Source organism: Cordyceps militaris, assembly GCF_000225605.1.
Source record: "Cordyceps militaris CM01 unplaced genomic scaffold CCM_S00004, whole genome shotgun sequence".
In the NCBI taxonomy this organism is placed as follows: Eukaryota; Fungi; Ascomycota; class Sordariomycetes; order Hypocreales; family Cordycipitaceae; genus Cordyceps; species Cordyceps militaris.
The window spans coordinates 4,111,832-4,138,230 of NW_006271972.1; the positions used below are offsets into that span (position 1 = coordinate 4,111,832).

Genomic DNA, 26,399 nt, shown 5'->3' on the forward strand with positions numbered 1-26,399 from the left:
CGATGTTGCCCGTGGCGGCTTGGACTAGTTGAGTTTGTTGCAGGTCCCTTTGTTGCTTCTTCCGAGATAGCGATGGAGTTTGCGGACAGCGCCAGGCAGGGCCTGAACGAGACTCATGTGGCCTCAATACCACTTCAAGCGTGCGTTCATAGAGGGAAACTCAACATCAAGCATTGGTCGACATCAGTTGCGTACTTTGTGCCCCGTGATACGTATCACCCAAAACCGAAATCTTGCGCTTCCCACACGTTTAGTCTAGAGAAATGTACTTCCGTTTGAAGGATAATAATCAAAACATAACTCCCAAAATTTTGATTTGCTTTCACCAGGGTTAGCTGCAGTCTCTCTCCAGGGTCGTGTCGTGGGTCGGTTTATCCCAAACAAAGAGAGAATTGAATTAAGACATGCCAAGCGCGACCGCGGCCCGCGCCCAGTGGCTGGAAAAGAGATTGTGGTGATTCCATCAGCCGGCGGCGCCGCCAAGTCATCAATAATGGGACAGCCAGTTCTCTATTTTCGTTTTAACAAGAACAAATCGCTCATTCGCTACAATTTCCCATTGTTAACTCAAACAACAACAAATGTCGACTCGGTTGCTGCAGCGTCTGGGCAGAGGCGGTGCTTCTGTTTTCCGACCGCGAGTGCCAAGTAAACGCGTGCCTTTCCGCGCCGCTGCTATCCGAAGGCAGGCCCCCTTTCACCACTTGCCTGTCATGCACCGAGAGGCTCCGCTTGTTGCAGCTGTGCAGGAGGAATGGTGGGATGAGGAGACGGAAATTCACTTCCACAGCATCGGGATACTCGCCGAGCAAGTCCACGCGGCCATCTGGCAGAGTATTCTACAAAGGGATAATGAGAAGCTTAGAGAAGCCATCGCTGCTATCCCACAAGACGAGAGGCGGCTGACGCTCTGGTTCTATCTTGCCATCGAGGCTCGAAACGAAGCCGCCGCTGCGCTTCTCCTCAGCGCCGGAGCAGATCTGGCGCAGATAGATTGCTACCTTGGTGGAGTGGTCGAGGCTCCGTACCGTGCTATACACAAGCACATGCTAGAGCTGGTCGGGAGGATGTGGGAGGCCACGGCGTACTTCCCTGATCCAAGACCCGGTGGTGGCAGAATGCCTCGAAACAGGTGGCTTGCCGTAGCTGCTGAATGTGGACACGCCGACATGGTTGACGACATGCTGCGATGGAACACCGACTGGGACCACGACTGCGCTCTGTCGTGGGCAGCGTACAATTGGCACTACGAGACCATCAAGACCTTGACAAAGGGGCATTCGTACTCACAAACCGCTGTACAGAATGCGCTGAGCCATGCGTGCGACGTGGATCGCGAAGATGACTTTGAGATTGGGTGCTGCGACAAGAGCACGGAAGCAAGACGTCGAGAGCTGGCACAGGTGATACGTTGGCTTGTGGATGCAGGGGCCGAGCCAGACAAGACCGAGTCGGCGTCAAATGGATGGCCTATAGTGGCATGTTTGCACATGTATCCAGAGTATGCTGAAGCGCTCAAGGCGCTTTTGGAAAAGGGTGCGACCAATGTGAGGTATGAGAGGAGGGGAGACAGGGGTGTGCTAGTTCGTGTAGAATAATAGATATCCATATATTCCTGTATACTAGACCTTTTGTCAGAGTTATAGTCGACTATCAGCCTGACAGCCACGCTTGTTAGCGGGTGATTCAGATGGACAACCTGGTCCAGTCAGTCCGGGGGGGCAGTGTCTTGGACTAATGGTAAGCCTTACTTACAATGGCTCAAGCAAGCGTACAAATTATATATATATATATAATTCCCAGAAAATAGTATTCTACGTCCCATGCTGCAATTGGAACGTCTACTTGCCCCGACTGGGGATGGGCGACGTTGATGGAAAAGTAGTGATGATGTGGTTCCTCCTGTACAGAGTTCGCTGCCATAGTGACGCTATAGCTAGAACGGATTTGTACCAGAAAAATTGCAAGGAAAGAATCCGAACAGGGTGAACAACAAGGCGGGCGACAGGGACCAGAGTGAAGCAGCCGCCACTATTATTCAACAGCGATGTATCTTAGTGGGCAAGTACGGCAAGGTAGCGTCTAATTAGCTCTTAGGTTTGAACCTAATAGGCAGACGAGATATTTCCTCTTTGAGACATTGCCAAGTGATAGCGCTACCCTCGGAGACGAAGAATCCATACGGGAATTAACACGGAATTTAAAATAAAGTAAAAAAATAATATCAATAGAATTACAAGAAATTTAAGTATGAAAGAATCTATTTCGTTTTTTTCATTATGTATTTTAAAGCTATACTACATAATTGTCTTGCTGGGCTGTGTGGCTCGCGGGGCTAGCCAACACCTCTACTGTGCATACAATAGGGAGGGTGTGGCATGTGTATTCTCTCTCATGCATCTCATCAACGCCACAAAAGCCTCCAACCAATGACGCTAAGCGATGAGCAAAACAAGATCATTGCAGATCATCCGCTTGATGACCTACTGGCTGAATATCCAGACAAATTACGAGTTTAGAAGAATCCGATGAATCCTGGCGTCCCGACGTCGCCAGGCTCTTGTTCCTACTTCTCGACTCTACCACGGCATACAACCTTCCCTCGCTGGACGAGACTGAAAATGTCGCGGATAAGCTCTTTCCGATACGAAATAAAATCAAACAAGGTGGATCGATCAGCTTCTCCCACTTTCGCCCACTAGTCGAGATCGTCGTGAACAAGTCTCCGGACACCGCCGTTTGCGCCGCTGTGTTTGACCTCGTCGAAGCCCTCAACCCCTCAACCCCTTCAACTTCCATCCAGGTACCAAGAAATATTGCAATGCCACTTCGATCCAGTCCAGCCTGTACAGCAGACAGCGAGACCCGACTCATTATTGAGCGGGTGCTTTTTCACGAGATACGAGAGTGCATACCACACCCAAACGAAATATGTGCAATTTGCCGAGACTTAGATAGGATCTAAACATCTTAAATTCAAGTCGCTTCTTAAATCAAGTCGCTTCTTAAATTCAAGTCGCTACTCTCGCTGAACGCTATTCTTCCAAGGTCCTAAGCCGTTATACTATCGACTCCTTATATATCCTAGCTTTATAGGCCAGTAATAATTCCTCCGTCAATTCCTCCGTCGTTATGTCTGCACGCTTTTTGTCTGATAGAGCCTGTAGAAGGTACTTTCTTAACTCAACCAAACGAACATGATTTGCCCTACTCTAATATTATAGTTATAAGCTATGGCAAACCTCTACTATAGTAGTAGAAAATAGTAAGAATAATCGCTATAATAAGGCGATTACGTTAAATACTATAGGAACTAGAAAGGAGAGGAATAACTATTCTTAGAAGGATAAGAAAAATATGAAAAATAGTGAAAATAGTGAAAATAGCGAAAATAGCGAAAATAGTAAAAATAGTAAAAATAGTAGAAATAGCAAAAATAGCAGAAATCGCAGAAATAGTAGAAATAGTAGAAATAGTAGAAATAGTAGAAATAGTAGAAAAATAAAAAGGTAGGAAAAATAGAAAAAATAAAAATAGAGATTTTACTTTAAAAACAATAGGAATACTACTAATTATCTAGTAAGCATATTTTAACCTAAATATGTATTCTTTATAATTTGCATGCACAGATGATAAAGTACGGGCTAGACCGTGTCGCACAGGGCTACATGTACAACTATTCGAGCAGCTTCGGTAACACGAGCACCGGTGGCAATTTTTGCATGCCGTAAACAGTGATTCGCCAACTTTGCAGCGATATCGCGTCTTTGTCCTACGTCTTGAACGCATTTAAAAACAGCAGCTGCCGGTCTCGCTAGTGGTAGTTCCTGCCACAGCTTGCCGACCAACATTGACAAATTCACGAAAGAATACCCGTGAATTCTCAGAAGCCCTTGTAAGCAGGTCACAAACCCATCTTCTCCAGCCAGCCCGCCAGAATGGGCGATGAAGAAATGTCGCAAGAGCCGCCCGTGGACCGGGGATTGCTGGCCTTGAAGCACCTCGACGCGGCGTACGAGGCGCGCAAGCAGATGCCCGACGGCAAGGAGCAGACGGAAGTGGTGCTGGCCCATGCAACGCAGGCGCTGCGCCTCGCGGACGATGACCGCATCATCAAGGCGCTCGCCAACCTCGTGCTCGGAGGCTGCCACGAACAACAGGACAAGTGGCACCTTGCGTACTACGAGTACGTCGCCGCCAAGGAGCAGTACACGGACGAGTGGACGGAGAGCATGGAGCAGGCGCTGCAGTATTGTCGCTGCAAGGTATTTCCTAGATGAGAGCGGTGTTGGGATAGCGGATTTATGGAGGAATATGGTCCAAGGGTTTCTGCCGAGCGTGATGAGAGCCCTGCCGACATCACTGGCCCACGATATACGTATAAGCTAGAGATATGCAGTGTGCTTCTACTGTTTTTATTACTGCCGTTTTTATATCCAAATTGATTCAGCTGCAAATACCTGGGAGCTTCCTCATCAAGCGATGTAGATTGGTCAATTGTTCAATAGTCTCTACGCAGATGGCTGCTATCAAGACTACCTTGCCGTCAAAGAGAAGAATAGAAAGAAGAGAAAACGCACAATATCGGCCCGCATCGCAAACCTCTAGACCTTCACCCACATGTCGGGAGCTAGGTTAATGTTCAGCTGCTGGGCATCGTAGACCCATTCCGTAATCACCTGCTTTACCGACAGCGTCGTCTTGGAAGCGCCCGAGCAGAAGCCGTACACCGTCACTTCTACATTCCACCATGTCAGCTGATTTTCCACAACCACAAACAACACAACACGCTCTTTCTTACCTTCAGGAAGCGCCGCGTCGTGGCCGCCCTCACTCGCGATGCCGACCACGTCGACCTTGTCCACGGCGACGGTGTCGCTCCTGTACGCCTTGGGCACGCTGATGTCGGTGGTGAAGATTTCGCGGCGGGACGGGTGGCGGGCGATGAGGAAGCGGCCCTCGCCGACCTTGGCGTACAGGCTGTTGTCCGTGCCCGCCCAGTCGGCGTCGGCCATGTGCAGGTTGACGCTCATGCTCGAGAAGTGGCTGCACAGCGGACGCCCGGCCCAGTCGCCGGCCGCGACCGGCGCCGCCCACACCTCCCAGTCGCGGTTGTACTGGAACCGCCCGGACTCGGTCGGGTGCGCCTGCAGCTCCTTGTTCAGCGCGGCGAACTAGTCGAGCGCGACGTGGATACCGGAGCCGGCGCAGCGGCCCTTGAGCGAGAACCCTGCGGGATGCACGGTTAGTCTTGTTTACTGCTATTGCCACCAACGGGGGGGGGGGGGGGGGGGTAGTCCTTACCAGCGAGGTCCCACGCGTCTCCGCCAAACGACCAGTTGGTCAGCTCGTCCAGGATGCGGATCTTCTTGATCTGGTCCAGCGCCACCGTCTCGACGCCAAAAATGTCCAGCATGTTGATCTCCTGCGAGAACTTGTCGCCCGCCGACGGGCCCTCGGTGATGACGTGCGGCTTCTGCCCCGCGCCCTCAAAGGCGAGCTTGAGCTTGTCGTACGTGCCCGAGCCGTCGTTGTTGCCCAGCTGGAACTCGACCGACAGCTGGTCGAGCCGCGCGCAGAGCTGCGGCTGGCTCTTGGCCGTCCACTCCCACCGCGCGGGGGCGGCGGCCGGCGGCGCGGCGCTGCACAAGACGGAGCCGACCTTGTCATTGAACGTGGGCCGCGACGTGTAGAGGTCGACGGCGTGGTGGCCGGCTTCAAAGTACTCGCCCTTGCAGTCCGAGGATCTGGGCAATGGTTAGTCTTATGTTGTGTGTCGACGGAGAGACGTGAGTGCGTACAGGTAGAAGCGGCAAATGCTCGCGGCCTCGTGTGTCTTGACGCCAGACACTACGCCTTGATACTCCTTTGGCATGGGGACTGTAAAAGCAATCGTGTTAGTCGAAGAGATGTGGCAAAAGTAGGAAAAAAGGTCGAGTGGAATAAGAAGAATAAAAACGACGACATACCGCATTTGCCGCCGGGGGCCTCAACCGTAGTGCAAGGTGGGTTGAGAGGACCATTCTTGCAAATGTCAACAACAGTCTTGGCAGCAGAGGCTATAACAATTAGTAAACATGTTATTGTCTCAAGCTTTTGTTGCTTTACTCACACTTGGTCTTCTTTCTGAAGCTGGAAAGGATCTTGCAGCAGCCGTTTTTACCCGTCGCTGTGTGCACACATCATCAGTTCAAGTTTCCCGAGTATTGTCCATGTACCAAGATAGCCTACCTCTGCGCGTCTTGCGGCTCACCGACCGTTTTCCGATGGAGTAGAAGTCGCTGAGCGCGGGGCAGCCGATAGGGCGGATCTCGCTGAGGAGTTCCTGCAAGATCTGGTTGCCGTCGGGGAACTGCCTGTCCAGCTCCTCGGCGCCCATGTCAATGTAGTGCTGCAAAAGCGCACCGACTATTTGATACATGTTAGCTCAAGAACTGATTCGCCGGAGCCTACATGCTAGCATACCTTGCGCATCAATGGCCTCTGGGGGCGCAGGGTGGTCTGGGCCGGGAATGTCGCTCCTCGGGGGGTATTCCTGAAAGGTGGGCGGGAACGGGCCGTACAGCTCAAACACGCCAGGCGTGCGGTCCATATAGATGTCAGCCGCGTTCAGGAGGCGGCGCTGCGGGGGGGCCTGGCCGGCGCCGTCATTGTCCGAGTCGCTATTCTCCGAGTCACTGTTGTCCGGGGCACGGCCGGCCAAGACGCCAGGGAAGTCGGTACTGACGCGACACTGGGCCGCATGCGGACCTCGCTCGTACAGCTCCTCGTCATAGTCGGGGTTGTCGATCCACTGCGTCTCGTCGACGCGGTCGTGGTCCTGGTCGCGCATGCGCGTGTAGCGGCGGATCATGCGCCAGGGGACGCCGCCGAGGACCATGACCTCGCCCTCGCTGTCGTCGTTGTCGAGCGCGTTGGGCGTCGCGCGGAACTCGTACAGCCACTGGCCGTAGCCCTCGGCCGTGGCCCGGGACGGCGCGGCCGACACGTACGCGGTCCGGAACACGAAGCCCGCGTCGTCGGACTCGTCGAGGCCGCAGCCGTTGGGGCCCGCCTCGTAGTGCCGCACCAGGTCAAATGCCTCGTCGTGGCTGTCCCAGCCCTCGCCCTGCGGCCGCATGCCGCCGGTGGCGCGCAGCTCCTGCGGCGAGCGGCCGTCGCCGCGGTAGAGGTAGCCGGGACGGTCCTGGCGCGCGGCGAGACGGTCCGGCGTGGACGACAGCACGCTGGCGTGAGCAGCGCCGAGGCAGGAAAGCCACGGGAGAAAGTTGGACAAACGCATGTTTGCCGAGGAGCGGTTGGGCTTGGTAGAGGCTCAGTGCTACTCGGAAGCGGATGATGGGACGGTAGAGAGTGTGCTCGACACAGGATTGGGACGAGTTTTCTCGACTAGCAAAGGTAAAAAGTGTGCTCGACAGCTTGAAAAGAGTGTGCTTGACCAGCGAACATAAAGAGCGTGCTCAACAAGACTTTATATCAACTCGGCTTCAAGAGTGTGATCCCTACTTACACGAGGCAGCAAGGTACCTAACGGGTCTTTCGCGATGGCTACACTTTACAGCTCCATCCGGCACTAGTACGTCTATGACTTTCCGTGTGGAACGGACAATAACGTGATACCATCGTCATACCGACCGCACGATGCTGTTCCCTTGTTTCAACTCACAACGCTGCTGCATTCCGAAGGACCAGGCAAGGTGCAAGTCCTCGCGCATATTCCTACCGCGTCGAAAGATTTTTATACCAATCTCCAGAAGGCCCGAAAACTCCACCTCGAGACACGTCATCCTTGAACACAGAAGCTGCTTACTATAATATTCCAGGTATGGACATGGTTCTTGGAAGTCTGGACATGCCACGGAAAGTCATGCCATCGTGACGATAAGCGCTCTCGAGTGATGGGCGCGCGATAAGCATATATTCATCGACAGCAAGATGTTTGTAACTGATGTGTTAATAATTAAAACCTTATCTTATATCCCGCGAGTCGTCTCCACACGGGCAGCTCCACGGCTTACATCCCGGCAAGGCTGAATCATGAGCAACTACCGGCGGCCCGATAGACTTTGCCAGACCCACGAGCTCGTCTACAACCCCTTCACTGACTCGTCAACGACATGGGTGCATAGCCATGGTACACTATGCCGGTGTTTGTCGTGTGCTGCCTCTCTGACTTTGCTGCCCAGATCATCTCAGCGGAGAAAATGCAATGGATGACCGTCGTCCATTGCGAACAATGCCAGATGAAGCTGCTGCAAAAAGGCAGGCGCCGACACGGAGCATATGGTTTCATGCATTGTCGTCGTGCCTCGTCGGTCGCGCCGCTGATCGGCGCTGGAGCCGGCGGGCCGAGTGATGGGCCGGGGGATCTGGCGCCGTCCTCCTTGAGTCAAGGACACGCGATTGTATCCTGCTTGGCGCGCCATCCCTCTACACAGTCCATGTGTACCTAGATTTGATCCGCGGTCGTCCTTGGCAAATAGACCCGTAAAATTGCACCATCGCTCGCAGTGTTGCGTCCAAATGCCACGAGGCGGACTCATTCGCCTGACATGCTACCGATGGGGGTGGCCGCGCTCGCATTCGCATTGGAGAAGCAAGACAAGAGTCTCCGAGGAGGACTTCCCAGTAGCCACCACAAAAAAACACCCAGACACTCTGTCTGTCTTCTTCATGTTGTGATTAGCTCGCGACCTGTCTTGTCACAGAATGTCCATTGCACTGGCACAACACACCGTAAATGAGTTGCCTCGACTGGGCAAGGTCAGATGTCCTGAAGCCGTGTATGTGTCAGAAGCACGGCGCTAGCAATTATGAGGCTTGGCTGTCTTGTTTTGCGCGGCATGCTTCTCGCCACACTGTACGGTAGGATGCACAACGCCTGGTGTAAGTCGACGCAGAGCACAGAGTAATTCCAAGCGGACAACAGTACCAGCCTACGCTTTAGATAGACCAAGTCGCAAAACTGATGAAACTAAACAAGTAAAAAGACAATTCATAAAAATTCCATACACTAATTATAGTATGCAGAGCCGTAGCGACCGCTAGTGTAGTTTGCCCTACCGAACTGGAATGCTTCTCACGTTCCTCCATCTCAACCCCAGCATTTCTATCCCCAGCCCGGCGCCAAACGTTTAACAAAAGCAAAATAGCCTTCTGCCTTGCTCTCTGGAATGCCAGCCCGGTGCCCGTTTCAATCCTCGCCCCACCAGGATTCCATCCGCCTCCCGCTTCATCAACCAGCGATCGGTATGTCGCGATGGCTGCCTCGACAACCCACAAGCACAATGAGCCCGTAGTCAAAAAGGCGCTGCATCCCCAGAAAATCTATATATTTTCCCCAGGTTTTCTCCCATGGTTTTTTTTTTCAACATTTCCATTTTCCGGTCCCATCGCTGCGGCACCAGCCTTGCCTCTTCGCAACTCTCCGCCTGTAACTCGTCCCCAACATGGCCCTCACCATCAAGCAGCTTCACGGCGCCGCGAGCTTCCTCATCACCCTCGAGCCGCTCGACACGTCCGACATTGCCCTGTCCACCCCTTCTCTTTCCATCCTGCTCGATCCCCAAACCACCACCACCACCACCGGCGTCCTCCCCACCATCGACCTCGTGCTCATCAGCAGCGCCCGTCGCCGCCACTGCCACGAAGCCACCCTGCGACAGCTGCCGTCTCACACGCGCATCCTTGCCGCCGTGCCGGCGGCCGCCCGCCGCATCCGCGGATGGCGACATTTTGACCCCGCCGTGGTCGAGTGCCTGCCTCGCTGGGACGACAACGACGACGACAGGGTGCTGCGCATCCCGGTGCTGGCGGCCCGCGGTGGTGTGCCGGGCGAGGTTACGCTGACGGCGATAAGGAGGAAGCGCGGGGGGGCCGCGCATGCTTCGATTGGCATCACGTATAGACCGCCAACGGCTACGCGTCCGTGGTTGTGGTGCGCGGCGCCCGGCGACACCCTAGTCCCACCGCCGCCGCCGGGCCTCCCCACGCCGGCCCTCAGCTTCTCCTCCTCCGGCAGCAGCAGCCCCGTCTCCAGCACAAGCGCCCACCCTAGCCCCCCTCTCGCACCCCGAACACCACCACCACCACCGCCACCCAGCATCACCAGCCCGCGGCGGCGGCGGCCCGTCCACCACCCACCGTCCCCAGACCGGGGCGGGGCCGGCGGGGTGTCCATCCTCTTCGCGCCGCGCGGCGTGCCCTACCGCGGGGTCCAAGGCTACGCAGCCACACACCTGCTCAACGAGGCCGTGCTGCCCCTTACGGCCCTCCTGCACTGTTTCGACGCGCCCAGCACCGTGTGGCCCCGCGGCGGCAGCGGGCGGGAGACGGCGTCGGCGCTGGGTGCCCGCGCCTGGATCGGCGTCGGACCGGGGCACGCGGACGCGGTGCAGCGCGCGCTCGACGAGAGCTTTAAGCGGGGTATGGCGTCGCCGGGGAATATGCTGCGGCGCTCGGCCGGACTGCATCCGACCGAGGTGAGGGCGCTGGCGACGGGGGACGAGCTGAGCTTGACGAGCGAGGGCGTCTGGGACGAGGAGACGCTGTTTGCCGACGAGGGCAAGGCGCCTAGGGTGATGCTTGGACTCGGGCTGGACATGGACCGTGATGAGGAAAGACTATTGAGCGGCGCGCTGGGCGTGGACTGGGTCGATGCGCTGCGGTAAATGGACAGACACTGTTGACTCCTGGGCGACCTTACACCCATGATCCTCTGACCAGAATTCCCAGATACCTTGCCTCAGTTTACATCATTCTTCTTTCCGTTTGACTTCTCCACACCAACGGTCTTCCCCTTTCTGATATTCAAGCGGTTTGCTTCTTCCTTCTACTTCTTGTACCACCACAACACAAGCGCTTGATGCAAAGTGCGACGATAAATCCGCCAGACAAATAATAATAATAATGATAACGATATAAATGCTCAATGTATCAACATGTCAGTTACCGGTCATGGGTATCATCGTATCACCATCCGTGATGTATCCAACTCGACGCCGACAGCCAAACCAGTATGCCTGGCCGATGGCCTATGCGAACTTTCCCCTCGTCTTTTTGGACTAAACAACCTTGTCCGACTTGTCGCCCTTCACTTGTTACTTCATCTGCTTCAAAATTTCACTCAAAAAATCTTCAAAGCTGAGCGTAATGTAGCCATCCCGGTCATCGTCATACTTTTTAAACACGTCCGTCATGCGCTTGAGCGAGATGCAGGCCTGCACAAACAGGTCAAAGCTCATGACGCCCTCGTTTCGCTTGTCGTAGGTGCGAAAGAGGAGCTCGACAAACGCGGGCGAGAGGCGGTAGCGGAACGCGACCAGGGCATCGGTAAACTCGGCGAGGGAGATGTTGCCCGAGTGGTCCACGTCGAAGCGGTCAAAGAGGGTGCGCCAGGAGCCGAGAAAGGACCAGAGGCCGCAAAACTCTTCGTAGCCGATGCTGCCGCTGCGGTCCGCGTCAAACATGCGAATCATCATGCGGACCGTCTGAATGTCAAAGGCCGTCCAGTCGCCGTTGACGAGAGCGGCGGAAAGTTCCTTTTCCGTGAGGTGGCCGGTGCCTGTCAAAAACGTTAGCGTAAGCGCCCGATATTGCCCTGTGGACATGGCCACGCACCGGCTTTGTCTACGGCGCGAAAGAGCGGCAGAAGCGTCGGGTCGACGCCAGAATCGGCGCCGGGCGCGGGCGAGGGTGGCGGTATCGATGTCGGCGATGGTCGACTGGCTGGCGGGGGCGGCCGGTGGGCCGTGGCGTTCGCGGGCGGCGAGTGGCCATAGTTGGGTGTTTGCTGGCGCAGGTTCTGGGACTGGGAGTGCGTGGGCGACGGCCGCCCGTACTTGTCTTGCGGCCGCGCGTACTGGTCTTTCAGCGGCGGCGGCGGGTTCTGGTTGAAGCGCTGCTGCTGGGGCGGCGGCTGCTGGTGATAGGTTTGCTGCTGAGGCGGCGGCGGCTGCTGGTGATAGGTTTGCTGTTGCTGCTGCGGCGGTGGTGGCTGCGGACGGTGCTGTTGGGGAGGGGCCGGCTGCGGGCGGTATTGCTGCTGAGGAGGTCGGGGCTGAGGGGCCTGGCCAGGCTTCTATTTTGTCGAGCTATCGTTAGTCTTGCGTTCCCGGGCGTTGGATTCTATTTTCAAACAAAGTTTTTCGTACTTCGTCTGGCTCGGCAAACCTGCACGATAGCTTCGTTAGCAAAAACGCTCTTTGTGCAACGGGGGGGCAAGCTCATCGGGGTAGCGGAGGGCAATAGGTACCTGGGGAGGGAGTCGGGGTCGTAAGCTCTATTGTAGGCCATGTTTGCCGGTTTATTCGGCTCGACTGCGCGATATCAAGAGCAAGCAGCAGTAGATGTGACAAAAGGGGGAAAGGTAAAGAAGAAGGAGGGGAAGAAAGGGGCGACGAATGGCAAACGCCTTTGTTGCAAAAGGATGAAAAGGGCCAAGACAGAACGGCGGGGCACAAAAGTGTCGCGCTTACGAGCTGCCGGGCGTTTGTGGGGGCGCTGGAGGGGGCGGCCCTGTGGGCGATGACGCACCGTCGGGCACGGAAAACCGAGCAACTAGTTGGGCGGGCATGCCTCCTTGCAGCAAAAGCCACAGTGGCAAAAGATCCTGTTGGCCGAAGAGTTCATGTATACGATAAGGGAACTGATTTGCATGAATCGAGATCCTTGATTAGAAGATTGCCTGCACTGGCGATCAAACTGCGCATATTGCTTGCCACATCCGGCAAGTCTAGGTACTTAGCACAGGAGGGGAATTCACAACCAACGGAAAAGGAAAAAAGAAATAAGACGAAGAAAATCATGCATAATTGCAATATTGCAATGCCATGCATGAGACATGGCCGCAGGTACAACGGCCCAATATCGATACTACATGTGCGCGGTTGGGGTTGGGCACACGTAGGTGTCTACCCATTGACAGTTTGGTTCTCAGAGACATTCACCGGCGTATCGCTCTAACGCTGTATTCTTCTTTGTACATTTTTCTACATTCTTTTACATTTTTCTACATTCTTCTCTATCAATAACACTCACCAGCAGGACCCTTGGTCCCCTACCAATTCGGCGGGGCCATTGTCTAAACTAGCGGGCGGGCTCCTCCGGCGCCGGCGGAAGCAAGCCTGCCGCCTGGTCACCTCATGCATCATCCTCCGCCTTCTTGGTGATACACCTTGTCCGCGTCCCCAATCTTGCCTGCATCCACCCACCGCACCGTGGCATATTCGAAACCATGACGGCCGCGGCAGACAGTCACGCCGACGCAGCAGACGACGCCGCTGCTGAATTCTGGCTGTACGGATACGGGTACGTTGTCTTGACCAAGCATTCGACTCCGTCGACTCCGCCATGGCTGCGCCGCCTTGCTTCCCCGCTGACTTTCCTTCTTGCCCCCCCTTGTAGAAGCCTCATCTGGAAACCCCCGCCGCACTTTGGTACGTTGAGCCAACCTTGGCTGGGTGTCGCCTGTTGGTTGCGAACTGTATCACTGACAGCGGCAACTTGCCGCAGACCGACGAATTCCAGGCTACGTGACCGGCTACGTTCGCCGTTTTTGGCAGGTCTGTCTTTTCGTTGCTTGTCCGCAACCCAACTTTTCACTCACTGACACTCTTGACAGGCAAGGTAAAACTACCAAAGGCTGTTGGCTGCCGTATAGCCTCTATTAACACGCGTCTCTAGCGAGGATCACCGCGGCACGCCCGAAGCGCCTGGCCGCGTCGTCACGCTCATCGAGCGCTCGTACTGGGAGGACCTGACCGACCACCACGACGCGGCGCCTGAAAAGGTTTGGGGCGTCGCCTACCGGATAACGCCCGACAAGGTCGCCGAGGTCAAGGACTACCTCGATATTCGCGAAATCAACGGCTACTCCATCCACTACACGCCCTTTCAGCCGGCCGACAGCGCCGCTCCGCCGATCCGCACCCTCGTCTATATTGGTACGCCCGACAATGCCCAGTTTGTCGGCCCCCAGGACCCTCAACAGCTGGCCGAGCACATCTTCCGGAGTCGCGGCCCCAGCGGCTGGAACAAGGACTATCTCCTCGGCCTCGATGTCGCTTTGGAGGAGCTCTCTCCGGAGAGTGGCGATGAGCACGTCGCTGACCTCGCCCGGCGTGTTCGAGCCTTGGAAAAGGTTGTCGGGTAGCCTCGAATTGTTGGCCACGAATTTTTAGCGTCGAATTTTTGACCTCGACAATATTCCTCTCTTGATTGACCTCGCCTTTTTGACCTCGACCTTGCTTACCTCGACATTCACCTCGGCATTCGCCTTGTTTATTCCCCGCTTGGTTACTTGCCTCTTGGTTATTCAGCGCGTGGTCATTCGCCTTTTGGTCGTTTCGTGTCAAATCCAGAAAAATTGCATCATACATGAAAAATAGAAAACAAAGAGTTACAGGGAAATAGAACCCGTTTTGTTTCCTTCCTTGCACCATGGCAATCATTCAGCCCTTTTTCAAATACCCAATCCCGGGCCCCTCATGCAGACAGAGCGCATGAGCGTTATAAACCTATTCACTCTCGTTGCAAAACAAATGAGAAGAAGAAGATTTACAAAAAGAGACAAATCGACGCATTGAACCAAGATTGGTTTCCGATATTCCTTTCCCTTAGCCCTTCCATAAGCAAAGCAGTGCAAAGACGTCAACTCCAGCAATCGTCGTATCAACCAGTCTCAAAAACATAAGGCAGTGATCGGTAGAACAATAAATGGACCTGCCATGTGGAAGGCGCATTTGCAGCAACACCAGGGTAGTGACACCGACCGCAGGATATACCTGTCCGTGATAGCTCGGCGTCATGTCGAGGTGGTAACGGGGTCGAGGCCCTAATAGCCTTGCCCACCCTGAGGAGGCTGCTGCGGCGGCGGCTGCTGTTGCTGCTGCTGCAGGGCCGGATCAGGGTAGCCATACTGGGGAGCGCCATATCCTACTCTGGTCAGTACGTCATCATCGTCGGGGGTCAATTTTCCAACCTTGAGGAGGCTGCGCGTAACCCTGCTGCTGGACAGGGTATCCGCGGCCGTAGGCGACAGGAGGATAGACATTCTGCTGGCCCATGGGATATCCGCCCTGCTGAGGAGGACCGCCATACTGAGGAGGAGCTCCATAGCCACCGCCGCGCCCGTAGCCGCCGCCGTGGCCACCACGTCCACCAAAGCCTCCGCCACCGCGGGGACCGTTGTCCGAGGCCTTGTCGACTCTGATCGTTCGGCCGTCAAACCTGGGGGGGTAGCACATGTCAGAACCAAGTGAAAATGAAGCACAAATGCGAACCTCGAGCAAGCAGCGAAACTCGGTCTTGGCGAAGCATGGTAGTCACACGAGGGAGAAGGTTCATACTCGACGTTGTTCATGGCGGCGATGGCACTCTGGGCATCCGCATCCTGGCCGTATCGCACAAATCCAAAGCCGCGGCTTCGGCCAGTATCTCGATCCTTGACCACGACCTTTGGGGGGACAGAATCGCATTAGAGGGATGATTGCGCACAGTGAATTTGCAGGTAGGGGAGTGGGAAAAGCAGCGCGGCGCAATGTGGGCCTCGAATCCGGTAGCTTGTATCGACCAGCAAACAGGACAGACAGCACAGGCAGCTCCGGGAAGCAAAGAAATCCTCAAAATAAATGCGCGAGCTCACGACTTACTGCTTCTTCGACAGCGCCGAACTCTTCAAACTTTTGGCGCAGAGTCGCCTCCTCGGTGTGCCATGCGAGGCCACTGAAAATACACATGTTAGTCGCGCACTCGGCAGAGATTGGGAAAGCGAGGGGCGATGATGCGCACCCAATAAAGAGCTTAGCCATTAGAGCGGAAGTTGACTATCGCTGCTGGGGGATATTTTTGATTGAAACTATTGTTTCGCGATGGTGCCGATGAACTTTTGGATTGACCGGACCTTTTGAGGGTTGTTTGGTACCGGACGGTTGTGTTGGTGAAAGGTGTGTTGAGGGAGGTGTAGAAGAGGGGTAGTTCGAGAGAGATGCTTTTTAGGAGCAGAAGGAAGTAAGGGCAGGCCGGGAGGTAGGTACCGCGATGCGAAGGTAGGTACTTGTACGGTACACAAAGCTCGAGGCGCAACTAGGGGAAGGAGATGGAAGCGTAGGTTATCAGAACAGCCAGACGGTGGGAGGGAGGGGGGCGTGGTGGGAGCACAGCAGGATTGAGTACGGATACAAGGCAAACCAAGGCCGATACAGAGCTGGGATGCACAACGGCAACGCGTCCGCTCGTTCGAGGGGCAGACTGGAGACCCAATGAGGGACGGGCTTTGGCCCATTAGGGGGGGGGGGGGGGCTACCTAAGAATTGGGGGCAGAAATGGCGGGACGAATGAGCCGTGGAGAGAAGCAGCAGGTTATGGTGTATGGAGTACCTTGCAGCCCTTGTAGCTACCTGTTTACTGCGACGAAGTATGGCAGGGAATAGCTGTTTGGCACTGTCTGGGGTGACTCTATCTACCTGGGTCGGTACAGTACTGACACAATGCAGGTTTGCCCAGGAACGTCGTGTCCAAGGCTAGATCTGGTGGCACGGCACGGCGAATAAAGGTCTGGTTGCACTCACCGGCGCAGCACTGCAGAAATACACTAACTAGTTCTTTACCAACTTGTCTCGCACGTTTAAATGTTTCTAAACCTGAGCTCGACGACGCAGGCAAGCAGGGTGGCGAGAGGGGAATGGTTTTAGCTCGGGGTGTGGCAAAAGAGGGGAAGCATGTTTGGGACCAAAGGCATTTGGGGTACATTCACGGTACCGGCGCATAAACGCGCTACCGATTCATACCCTGGCCTGTCTACCTACTAAGTAAAGTAGTGGCTGGATTTTCCTGCCAAATGTTGATTTGGGCTACCTAGTAGGTCCAGATACTGCACAACTTCCAACTTCCGTGGCGCAAGCAACACGGCTTTGTAGAAGAATTAGTAGACAACGTCGCTGTTTAAAAAAAAAAAGGCGTAGACATGCGCAGAAACAGTCTGCCTCCCCCACTCCCTCCCTGGTGAGTGCGTAATAATAGCCCGCATGGAGCCAAGCGGTAGAGATGTGCCTTTCATCACTGCAAGCCTGCAAGTCTGCAGCAATCGTTTCGATAAAGGGTTCCATCTTTTTTTACCTTCGTTGCCGTTCCGCGAATAACTGACGCTGGTCAGTTCTCCGCCAGATTAGCATGGTGTGATGAACGGCGACAAGTGGGTGCTACACAACGCTCATCCATCATCTAACCGAGGCTTTTTGTTGAAGAGTGCCATGTACGAATTACTGGAGTGCAAAAGTGTTTGAGAGAGACGCGTTTGTTTCCAAGAGTGCCAGGCCGTGCAGGTGGTGTTGTTTCATCATCAACCAAGACCACGTCAAGTGGCGATGCTGCCAAGCTGCCCCGAAAAGAATGACTCGGAAATATTGATTCGGTCTCTGGAATACTTGCGAGAATTGACGCATTTCTCTCCCTCTCCTTGTCCGAAGTTGGGCGAAGCATCAAGCTACAAAGTAGGCTTTATTATTAACCACGCCTTGTCCAGCAGCAAGTTATAGTGCATGCAGCTCCTGATGGGGCCGCTAAACCATAACAGCTTCTCATGCCTCAGCGGGGGTTTCAAAAGGAGGGGGTGAATGTTGAAGCTCGTGCTGGGCTGGAGATGCAGGTGTGGGACAGGGAAGAGCAGGAAGAGACATACACTTTCTGCACGAGATGCCCACGGGGGTACCAGGGCATGCGATGGGGCTTTCGACAGCGCCCGCTCGTGGCTGTTTGGGCAATGGAGATGGACTTGATGGGGCTTGCCTGGCAGAGGCGCTAGTTATAATTTAGGTAGGTGAGGAACAAGACTTGCACTGACGAAGCTTCCTTGAATATCGCGAGTGAGGTGAGAGGCGAGAAAGGCCGTGGTCGACGCGGACGGCGGTGCAGTGCTCGGGTGAGCAAAAAGTGATGGATGCGTGGCACCGGATCGCGCAACACAAGGATATTCCATCTCAGATGCAATTCCAAGCGAGCTAGGATGGCGAGGCGAAGTTGGACCAGCCGAGACTGTGTTTGCCTCAGGGACCAGGGCTTGCCTGGTCGTCACATGGAGAAATGTATGCGCAAAGCTTTTTGTTCCTTTTTGTTCCCGAGCTGCTTCATCATGCCACCTTTATTATTAGCGATACATTACTCTGTATACTCCCAAACGGGAGACTACCAATAGGTACTAGGTAGGTAATTTGTAGAGAGTCGTCCACATTCACTGTATTCCCCCAAACCACCCTCTACTGCTGAAATTCGTAGCACAAGACCCATGTTGTCGGGATCAGTGTCGCCATACCGCAACCCACTGGTAGTACCCAAGTACGTGGGTACCTACAGGTAGGTACCTAGGTACCTACTAGAGGTCCGACTTCCCATAGCCGTTCCATCTCACCAGGTGCAAACGCTGTTGCAAACGCTGTTGCAATGTCCTCCGCCTCATCGCAGCATCAGTCGCCTCCATCCTGGTTCGGCTACCTGCTGGCAGTCAAGTGTTCAACATTCCCATCGAAAGAATGTACACCACTGTACATCTTGTCACACATGTACACTCCCATCTTGACCGCACGGCCAACTGCCGGTGTGCGGGCATCTACCTCCACCGCCCCGACGAAGCCAGGCACAAGAGTTGCGCCAAGCCACCAGCTCACGAATCCACAGGCAGGCACACAAAGGATATCAAGATATCTTGATACTGTACGTGATTGGTGTGCGATGCTGCGTGTATAACTCCCCCTCTTGACATCACCACACACACCGCGCCCAACTCATGCGCCCAGCTCACGATGCAGACGAGCTAATACAAGATTAGTAGCAAATTCTATTTCTGTCTCTTATTGCGTCCATCATTGTCGTTGCGAATGAATATATTTGTTTGCGTTGAGAGGGCAGAGGAGCTTCAAGTCCCTGCCTCCACCAATGCGTCGTTGCCTACACAAGCGTCGCTCCGTTTCGGCACCTTGCAGACAGTGGCGGACAGGTGACTAGTTACATGTCTTGTGCCGCTCCCCCAGCTGTGTAGGTATTTGGTTTCTTTGTTTTCTCGCCTGTGTAAGTATTACCACCATTTCGCAGTCTCGGCCTAGTCTCAGGCAGTCAAGGTCAATGGGCGTTCGACGCAAGTGCAGCTTGGATCAACTATCGGGTACGTACTCAACACAGTGACTGCAGTTCTGTGCCAGATTTCTCATTTCCACGAGGTGCAACTTGGCCGTGGTTGCCGTGCTGCACCACTGACTGTCACTGCAAGAGCCACCGTCGAGCATTGGACTACTACATCAGCAATCAACTTGAGCTGAAACTACCATGGAATCTCATGCACTTACATGCGTATCACGACATGCAAAATGAGCTGTAATGGTGAAGCTGATCTCTTGATTCCGCTCTGTACCACAATCGAGTCGCAAATCGACTCGGCCGAGTACTGTGCGCGATGGCTCGCCACCATGTCTGCCGCGCAACTCGACGAAACTGCTTCTCTCGCACAGGCGCACACTTTGTCGGACTCTCACCTAAAAGATTGCATTTCCAACAGTCCCATCTCGTCTCCCACTGCTGCATCGCTCTGCCGTGTGACGCATCACCGCGAAGAGACCCCTGCCCCGCGACAGGCGACGCCGAGCTCGGCACCATCACACATTGATGCCACGCCCGATCCGAAGCCCGTATACCTAACCAGAGTTCCGTACTGCAAGTCACCGCGAGCTCGCCCTGACGAAACGTCCAAGTACGAAAGGAAGCCACGGCGCAAGACGCGGCCTGATCGTTACGACACCAGCCAGCAACATCAGAAGACGATAAACCTGTCTCGGCACGAGCGGCGCCAACGCAAGAGGGAGAATCTTCGCTCGCGAAAGGAAATTATGACCAACTTTTATTCTTCCGCCGTAGAAAATAGGCATGTCCTGGTATGTACGCTTCCAACTGGCGCACGCTGATCTACAGCTGGCTTACACGGCGTACAGATGAAACCAGCCTTGGCGACTGGGGCCTTTGTAAATGGTCGAGGCTCTGTTTCAACTCCACGTGAGTTTATTCAAATATGATTGAATCGGATTTGCTAACATTTCTGCAGTGACTGACTTGACTTTCAACGAGTTGACATTTCCAATAATCCAAAGGTCGGTACCTCGAGCGGCGTCGCCACAACCTCCCAACGGCGCTCGAAAACGCCCTAGCGAGCTTGAAACCAAATCTCTAGACCAGATTGATAAACATTCAAAGCGGCCTCTTGTTACTGAAGACTGTCCAGATACCCCTACGCCACCCCCAAGACGAAGCCATGGGGAGCGGCCAACACAAATGCAGCTGCCGCATGCCGAAACCGACCGTAACACAACGCCAAAGGAGGATATTTATCCCAGAAATACAACACCTCGGCCTATAATCAGATACGTAGACAGCGGTGTTGATGCAATGAGCTCGGCCGGGGATCTTGGGCCCGGCGACGTGACAGACGCCCGCCATGTACAGCGCCCATATGCCGGACATGGGAGCAATGAGCAAGCAAATTTGTACGCTCCGTACTACAATTCCCTTCCAGTCTTGACACCACACTATTATGATCCAGCTTACTCGGCCAGTGGCATTTACCCCCGCACAGGCCTCGACCCAAGCTTGACCTGGGCAGAACATGTCCCGCTAGATTACCTGAGTCAGCGCGTTGATGGTATGGCAATGCAACCGGGGTGGCATGGTCATGAAGATCAGAACAAAGGCTATGACTACATGGCGCAAGTGGCTGACTCCTATCCTGCGCCTGCCACTGACTTGGAGGAATGTATATTGGGTAGCCCAGTTCATGAGCCTGAGCCACCGTACAAGCCCGACGAAGAAACAAAGGCTTTCTGGAGACCAAATTTTCTCCGGTAGATTACCGTTTATATCTTGTATAGTAGAGTTTAGGATGCAATGCTTATTCTGGTTCCTGGTCTTTCCACTTTGTTCGCAGACTGTCCACGTCCATGCCACACTGTTCTGCTTTGCTGACAATGGAGCGCGCCTTGCCCGATACCGGGGCATCAATCATCTTTCCATCCATGGTCCACGCGCCGCGTCCAGCCGCAGCCGCCTTGTCGTCGGCAATAACGATCCGCACAGCCCACTCCACCTCGTCCGGCGTTGGCGCAAACAGCCGCTGCACCGTTTCGACCTGCGACGGGTGAATGCACTGTTTCCCGTTGAATCCCATGGCCTTGCCACCGGCGCACTCGTCCTGGAGCGTGCGCATGCCCTGCTCGCCGCGAAACGACGTGCAGACGAGGTCGATGGCGCTCGGGAGGCCAAACGCGCGGGCGGCCGTGACGATGGCGGAGCGCGCATACAGGAACTCGGACAGCGACGGGGTGCGCGTGATGGACAGGTCCAGCGCAAAGTCCTCGGCGGCAAAGACGAGCCCGTCGAGGAGGGGCGAGGCGCGGCAGATGCTCGGCAGGTCCACGACGGCCCTGGCGGACTCGATCAGGGCGATGATCTTGACGCGCGACGAGGGCGCGACGACGTGCCGCAGCACGTCGGTGACGAAGAAGAGGTCCGCGGCGGACTCGACCTTGGGCACGACGACGGCGTCGACGCGCGGCTGCCCGGCGAGCGCGCGCAGGTCGTCGAGGCAAAAGGGCGTCGACACGGCGTTGACGCGCACGGCGAGCTCGGCCACGGTCGACGGCCGCGCGGGGAGCGCGGCGAGGTGCGACTGCAAAAGAGCGCGCGCAGAGGCCTTGGCCGCCGGCGTCACCGAGTCTTCCAGGTCGTAGGTGATGTTGTCGGACGCGAGGCCCAGGGATTTGGTGAGCATCTTTTGGGACGAGGCCGGGACTGGGAGGGATCTGGTGAGTTTGTGGGGGTCGGGAAATGGGCTGGGATGGGGGCGTACCGTATAGGAGGGACCGCCGCAGGATGGCGGATGAGGCGGCCATGGCGACGGGGTGAGTGGGATGGAAGCTGGAGATGGTGCGAGGCAGGGGGGCGGTGGGATATGGGCTCAGCTTCACGGTGGGAGGATTACAGTGGGATTAGACTTGAGTGGATCACAGGCCAGGCAAAATTCAATGCCATTGATTTGACCTCGAGTGAGATGGATGAAGCCATCTCGGTGACGTTGTTGCCGCCTCTCCACACAAGTGATGAGGCCCAGACGGGACTAGCGCCGCTGTGATGTGTTGGCAAACGGTCACTGCCGCAGATCCATTCACCCCCTTCTTTGGTCAAACGTTTGCCATACCAGGCAGCTGGAGATGGCAGGCGGAACAACGGATATACCACATGTGTTCATACAAGCACAGTGTGGTGCTTGCCACAAGCCCTTTGAGGTGGGCGAGAGGCTCGTTGCGCGTACGCATTCACCGAACATGCACCACAGTCTGCCACTAACAACCCCGTTTCTCACCCAGTCTTTTATCGCGGAAATGAAATCAGATACCTGGATGCGCAGAGTTATACGAGTCATGGCTACTGCAAACAGGGATCTCAGCTGGACGTGAAGTTTTGCAGAGTGCCGAGCTGCGACTATTGCCTGTCGCAGCTGGAGACGGCTACAATTCATGACGACTGCTTTCATGTCTTTTCGCAGCGGTGTACTGCGAGCGATAAATATCGCCGGCTCTGGCGAGCATCCGTCAGCATGCATCCGTGGGAGCATTCCAATCATCTGCTGCTCCCCTACCGGGGCGAAGCAGAAGACCTGCTGGTATTGTGTGAGCAACTAAAGCTCCCCATGATGAGGAAATTGCCTCCGGAGCTGCGAGATGCTATTGGCAGTTTTATCGGTCCTAGCCCCTTGTGGCGGTATAGCACCGTCATTCAGCGAGCCGCCAGCTTGCGGCTCGCACCAACACCACCAACACCGATAACCCGCCTGCCCCTCTGCGATATCCAATCTTGGCATCTTTATGGAGAGCCTACCGTCTGCGAAAAGCCGCCGACGGATTCGAGTCATATCCGCATCACGGTAGATTCAAGTGGTATCAAGAAGATTTCTCTCCTCGCTCACAAGGGAGATGATGAAATGTATAAAACTGCGCCAACCTCATCTCAGCTATTCATCATCGAGAAGCCTGCTGTGCTTGGTAACGTTATTGCACGTCTTCAAGTTGGTATACTACCTACCCTTAGATAGACTCTGCTAATTATATAGGATGGCTATTGCCGGCTTGAATTTCCTCAGCCTGCTTTAGTCACTTTTCTAAACTGGCCTCTAGTGCCCCAGGCCTATCGCGATATTATCCAGGCTTCGACCAAAGAGCGAGCTCTCTCTCTATCACAAAAAGCTACGAAGATCCAGCCATTTAGCCGCTTATCTTTTATCAATACTGCTACTTGTTTTGGGTTAACATTCTTGTTGCATAGCGATCGCATCAAGGCAGTCCACGCACATACCTCAACAGTGCCCACGGCATACGAGGCCTTCCTTCGTCTTACCTCTGGCTGCCGAGAATCCGCCGTCTGGTTCTACCTCCCGCTGCCGATCGGGGAAGAATTGACTGCCGTGGGAGGCAAAGCTACTGAACACAGCAACGCGCCGGAACCAGGAGGTCTTTTCGTAGGTACATTCCTTGGTATATCCTCAGCCTCGGCTAATGAGGAAGATTAAAACAAAGCACCAAGGTCTTGTGCAGCTCAGCAAGTTCGACAATGGGGAACGCAGTCTGCAGCTTGTCCACTGTACCCGCCGTCCGATTCTCATTCATGATGCCACGGCGGGTCAGATATCCCTATTTGCACCAGTACCGGCAGCCACAACTCGCATGCCATGGACACAGGATTCATTGCCTCTTGGTGGGGAGTATACTACACAGGCACCGCTTGAGGGGGTTACGGCGGCACATGCGTTCATGGATCGTGAGACAAACCATTGCGGGGGTATTCTCCTCCAGTACCAGGATGGAAAGAAGGTGTCGGTTGGGCAGTGCCGACTCGGTCTTGACAAAGTACAGAGCGTTCGGCATCCCGTCCGCTTCTGCTGTACGACTGTGAATCACATTCTGAGTGTGGAGTTTACTGGGGAGGAAACTCACTCTCACACAAACAAAGGAGGTGCCAATTGGACATGCCATAAAATGACTGGCAGACTGCATTTTAGGTTCAATCACGTCAACGCAGAGGTTTTCATAGTGAACTAGCGCTACGGTCATCATCACAGTAGCATTACGCATAATTCATTAGGTATAGAGAATAAATAGCTGAGAAATCTTTTCTGTAATGAGGGAGTCTCCTTGAGGGTTGGGGTTAGCTTGGGTTCCATCGATCCTCGACCTCGGCCCTGTCCTGGAACTGTGATTGTGCCTTGATGGCAGAACCCGGGAAATGGAGCGTGGACATATTGCGTCTAATTAGTAGCAGGAAGAAGACAAAGACACAATAAAAAATTTAAAAATGGATACATGCCTATAGATCGATGGTTTCCGATGGTCTCCGGTCAAATATTAAATCCACTGTAACTAACGCCAAACAACGGCATTAACAATGCGCCGTGATAGTTGTGCGCCCGACTATTTAGGGCGAGAAGCGTACTGGCCAACAGGCCGGCTGGTAATCGTGTTGAGCTCTACGGCTCCCCCTTGGCCTTTCTGTGAAACAGGATGCCAAAGCAAACCACGTGGCCAATCTTGGCAAGCCGCGATCTGTCGTCCGTGTCCGGTCCGCCGGTGACATCCTCGCCGTCTGGCGACAGGTGGACCGATAGTTGTTGGGCAAGTACCGGGTGGCGTTCCAGACGTTCCACAGGGCCGAGTTGAGGAGCATGAGGGAGGCTAAAAGGAAGAGGAAGCAAAGCTGCAAAATTCCCGTTGCTTTACATGGCCGCTACTAGCCCGTCGAGGATCTGGTCATCTGTGGTGGCGTTATTCCTCCGCCCCAACATGCCGTGGAATCCGGCATCAAACCGCGCGCCATAGCGAAAGAGGATCCCCGCCAGCCAAGCAACCTTGATGTTTTGCACCTGCGGATCCGCAAACGAGAGCAGCGTGCTCCAGAAGCGATCCCTCACCGCCTGCGCGTTGGCGTGTTCGACCCATCCTCCGGGACGCCACTCGCCCGCGAGGTCGTCGATGACGCAAAAGTCGAAGCCAAACGGCAGGAGATTCAGCTCGGCTAGATCGATGACGCCCGTGAGACGGCCCGTCGACTTGCTCACCAGTATGTTCGACAGGCTTAGGTCGCCGTGGACCGTCACCCAAGGGTAGCCATTCTTGGCGTTGAAAATCCCGGCTGCGTGGTCTCTCACGTGTTGGATGGCAGGCTGAAAGCGACTTGGTAGCGTCTTCTCGAGATGATCGAGCCTGGCCAAACATGCCTTCGTAGTTTGCTTGCGCTCGTCGGGCTCGGGCCCGAGACTGGTGGAATCCTGCGCGGCTCGTAGAGACCTGGCAAAGAACCTAGGAGTCCAGAAAGCATTAGTCTATCTGTTGACGCACCTACCGTCTACGTAGCAACGTACTTTGCCAAGTCCTCTGCGAGGGTCAGCCGATTGTCTGGCTGCTGGTCATAGGGTATTCAACGCCTCGACAAACGTAGCGCCCTGCAGCTTGGGCATCGAATAGATTACGAGGGCACCAATCGCCCCGACGTATGTGTGCAGGGCAACAAGGCCTGGGTGCGCGCTAGCAAACACCTGGAGCAGCGGCGCATCGGATGTCTCCTCCATTTCCTGCGAAAACGGTGTAGCTGTAGGCACCCTGAATGGCGACGGGCTGGAAGGGGCCACCAAACCGCGTCTCGGCGAACCGATCACATTCGGCCTGGGTGGTTGCTTTGTCTGAGAAGAATGCGGCCATCTCGGAAATGTAGAGGGAAGCGAAGGCGACTGTTGCGGATCTCTGCGTTGCGACTGTTCCAGACCGGATGCACGAACGGACCAGGGTCTTTCAAGAAGAAAGCAAACCAAGGAGATAAACAGTATTATTATAATTATATAAGATAATAGTATAGCTAATATAGCTTATAGAGAAGTAATAGAAAGTAAAGATAATAGGAAAATTAGCTTTATATTAAATAAAGCTATAAAGGATAAATAGTTACTTTATATATCCTAATTATTGACGATAAGCGTGGATAAGATAAGCCCTCTTATCGGGGCAGTGCTCTGTGCGATAGCTTCCATTGGGTTGACGTTGTATCCACGTTTGACCACGTACTAGCCTCCGCGCGCAAACACCCATCTTGAACTGCTACGACTTCATCCAGCCAAAAGCCCGCCGTACCTTTCCGACCCCCTCGACGGCCCAACTCCAAACGTGAACCGTTTGGATTTATTCTTGTTTCCTCTCGCACCGACCGAGAACCGGTGTGCGCGACGCGCGCGAAACCCCCCCCCGACCGGCCCCCTAGCCAAGCGTCCAACGACGGCATCGGATTACGTTGACCACAAATTCCCGGCCCATCACCACGGCCCCCGC

At 54.8% G+C, this 26,399-nt stretch overlaps 8 protein-coding genes across 8 annotated transcripts; 4 read left to right on the plus strand and 4 right to left on the minus strand.

Moving 5' to 3' along the window:
* Positions 1–9,449: 9,449 nt before the first annotated feature.
* On the plus strand, positions 9,450–10,670 carry CCM_06343 (uncharacterized protein; the record flags this gene model as incomplete). The annotated part of the gene is made up of 1 exon (XM_006671483.1): positions 9,450–10,670. The coding sequence occupies one exon, from the start codon at positions 9,450–9,452 to the stop codon at positions 10,668–10,670; it is 1,221 nt and encodes a 406-aa protein (XP_006671546.1).
* A 429-nt stretch (positions 10,671–11,099) lies between these two features.
* CCM_06344 (peflin) lies at positions 11,100–12,294 on the minus strand (the record flags this gene model as incomplete). The annotated part of the gene is made up of 4 exons (XM_006671484.1): positions 11,100–11,563; positions 11,620–12,079; positions 12,153–12,171; positions 12,254–12,294. 4 exons carry the CDS (start codon positions 12,292–12,294, stop codon positions 11,100–11,102), a joined length of 984 nt encoding a protein of 327 aa, XP_006671547.1.
* Positions 12,295–12,841: 547 nt separating this feature from the next.
* CCM_06345 (ChaC-like protein) lies at positions 12,842–14,152 on the plus strand (the record flags this gene model as incomplete). Its single annotated transcript, XM_006671485.1, has 4 exons — positions 12,842–12,892; positions 13,091–13,436; positions 13,513–13,562; positions 13,661–14,152. 4 exons carry the CDS (start codon positions 12,842–12,844, stop codon positions 14,150–14,152), a joined length of 939 nt encoding a protein of 312 aa, XP_006671548.1.
* Positions 14,153–14,833: 681 nt separating this feature from the next.
* Positions 14,834–15,809, minus strand: CCM_06346 (glycine-rich RNA-binding protein; the record flags this gene model as incomplete). The annotated part of the gene is made up of 5 exons (XM_006671486.1): positions 14,834–14,934; positions 14,981–15,228; positions 15,348–15,454; positions 15,651–15,723; positions 15,790–15,809. The coding sequence occupies 5 exons, from the start codon at positions 15,807–15,809 to the stop codon at positions 14,834–14,836; spliced, it is 549 nt and encodes a 182-aa protein (XP_006671549.1).
* Positions 15,810–19,454: 3,645 nt separating this feature from the next.
* CCM_06347 (uncharacterized protein) lies at positions 19,455–20,675 on the plus strand (the record flags this gene model as incomplete). Its single annotated transcript, XM_006671487.1, has 4 exons — positions 19,455–19,916; positions 19,974–20,034; positions 20,084–20,522; positions 20,579–20,675. 4 exons carry the CDS (start codon positions 19,455–19,457, stop codon positions 20,673–20,675), a joined length of 1,059 nt encoding a protein of 352 aa, XP_006671550.1.
* Positions 20,676–20,923: 248 nt separating this feature from the next.
* On the minus strand, positions 20,924–21,923 carry CCM_06348 (citrate lyase beta subunit, putative; the record flags this gene model as incomplete). The annotated part of the gene is made up of 2 exons (XM_006671488.1): positions 20,924–21,822; positions 21,881–21,923. 2 exons carry the CDS (start codon positions 21,921–21,923, stop codon positions 20,924–20,926), a joined length of 942 nt encoding a protein of 313 aa, XP_006671551.1.
* Positions 21,924–22,627: 704 nt separating this feature from the next.
* On the plus strand, positions 22,628–24,125 carry CCM_06349 (uncharacterized protein; the record flags this gene model as incomplete). Its single annotated transcript, XM_006671489.1, has 3 exons — positions 22,628–23,095; positions 23,141–23,545; positions 23,592–24,125. 3 exons carry the CDS (start codon positions 22,628–22,630, stop codon positions 24,123–24,125), a joined length of 1,407 nt encoding a protein of 468 aa, XP_006671552.1.
* Positions 24,126–24,550: 425 nt separating this feature from the next.
* On the minus strand, positions 24,551–26,162 carry CCM_06350 (Protein kinase-like domain; the record flags this gene model as incomplete). The annotated part of the gene is made up of 6 exons (XM_006671490.1): positions 24,551–24,755; positions 24,801–25,348; positions 25,442–25,454; positions 25,515–25,593; positions 25,679–25,865; positions 26,139–26,162. 6 exons carry the CDS (start codon positions 26,160–26,162, stop codon positions 24,551–24,553), a joined length of 1,056 nt encoding a protein of 351 aa, XP_006671553.1.
* Positions 26,163–26,399: the final 237 nt, after the last annotated feature.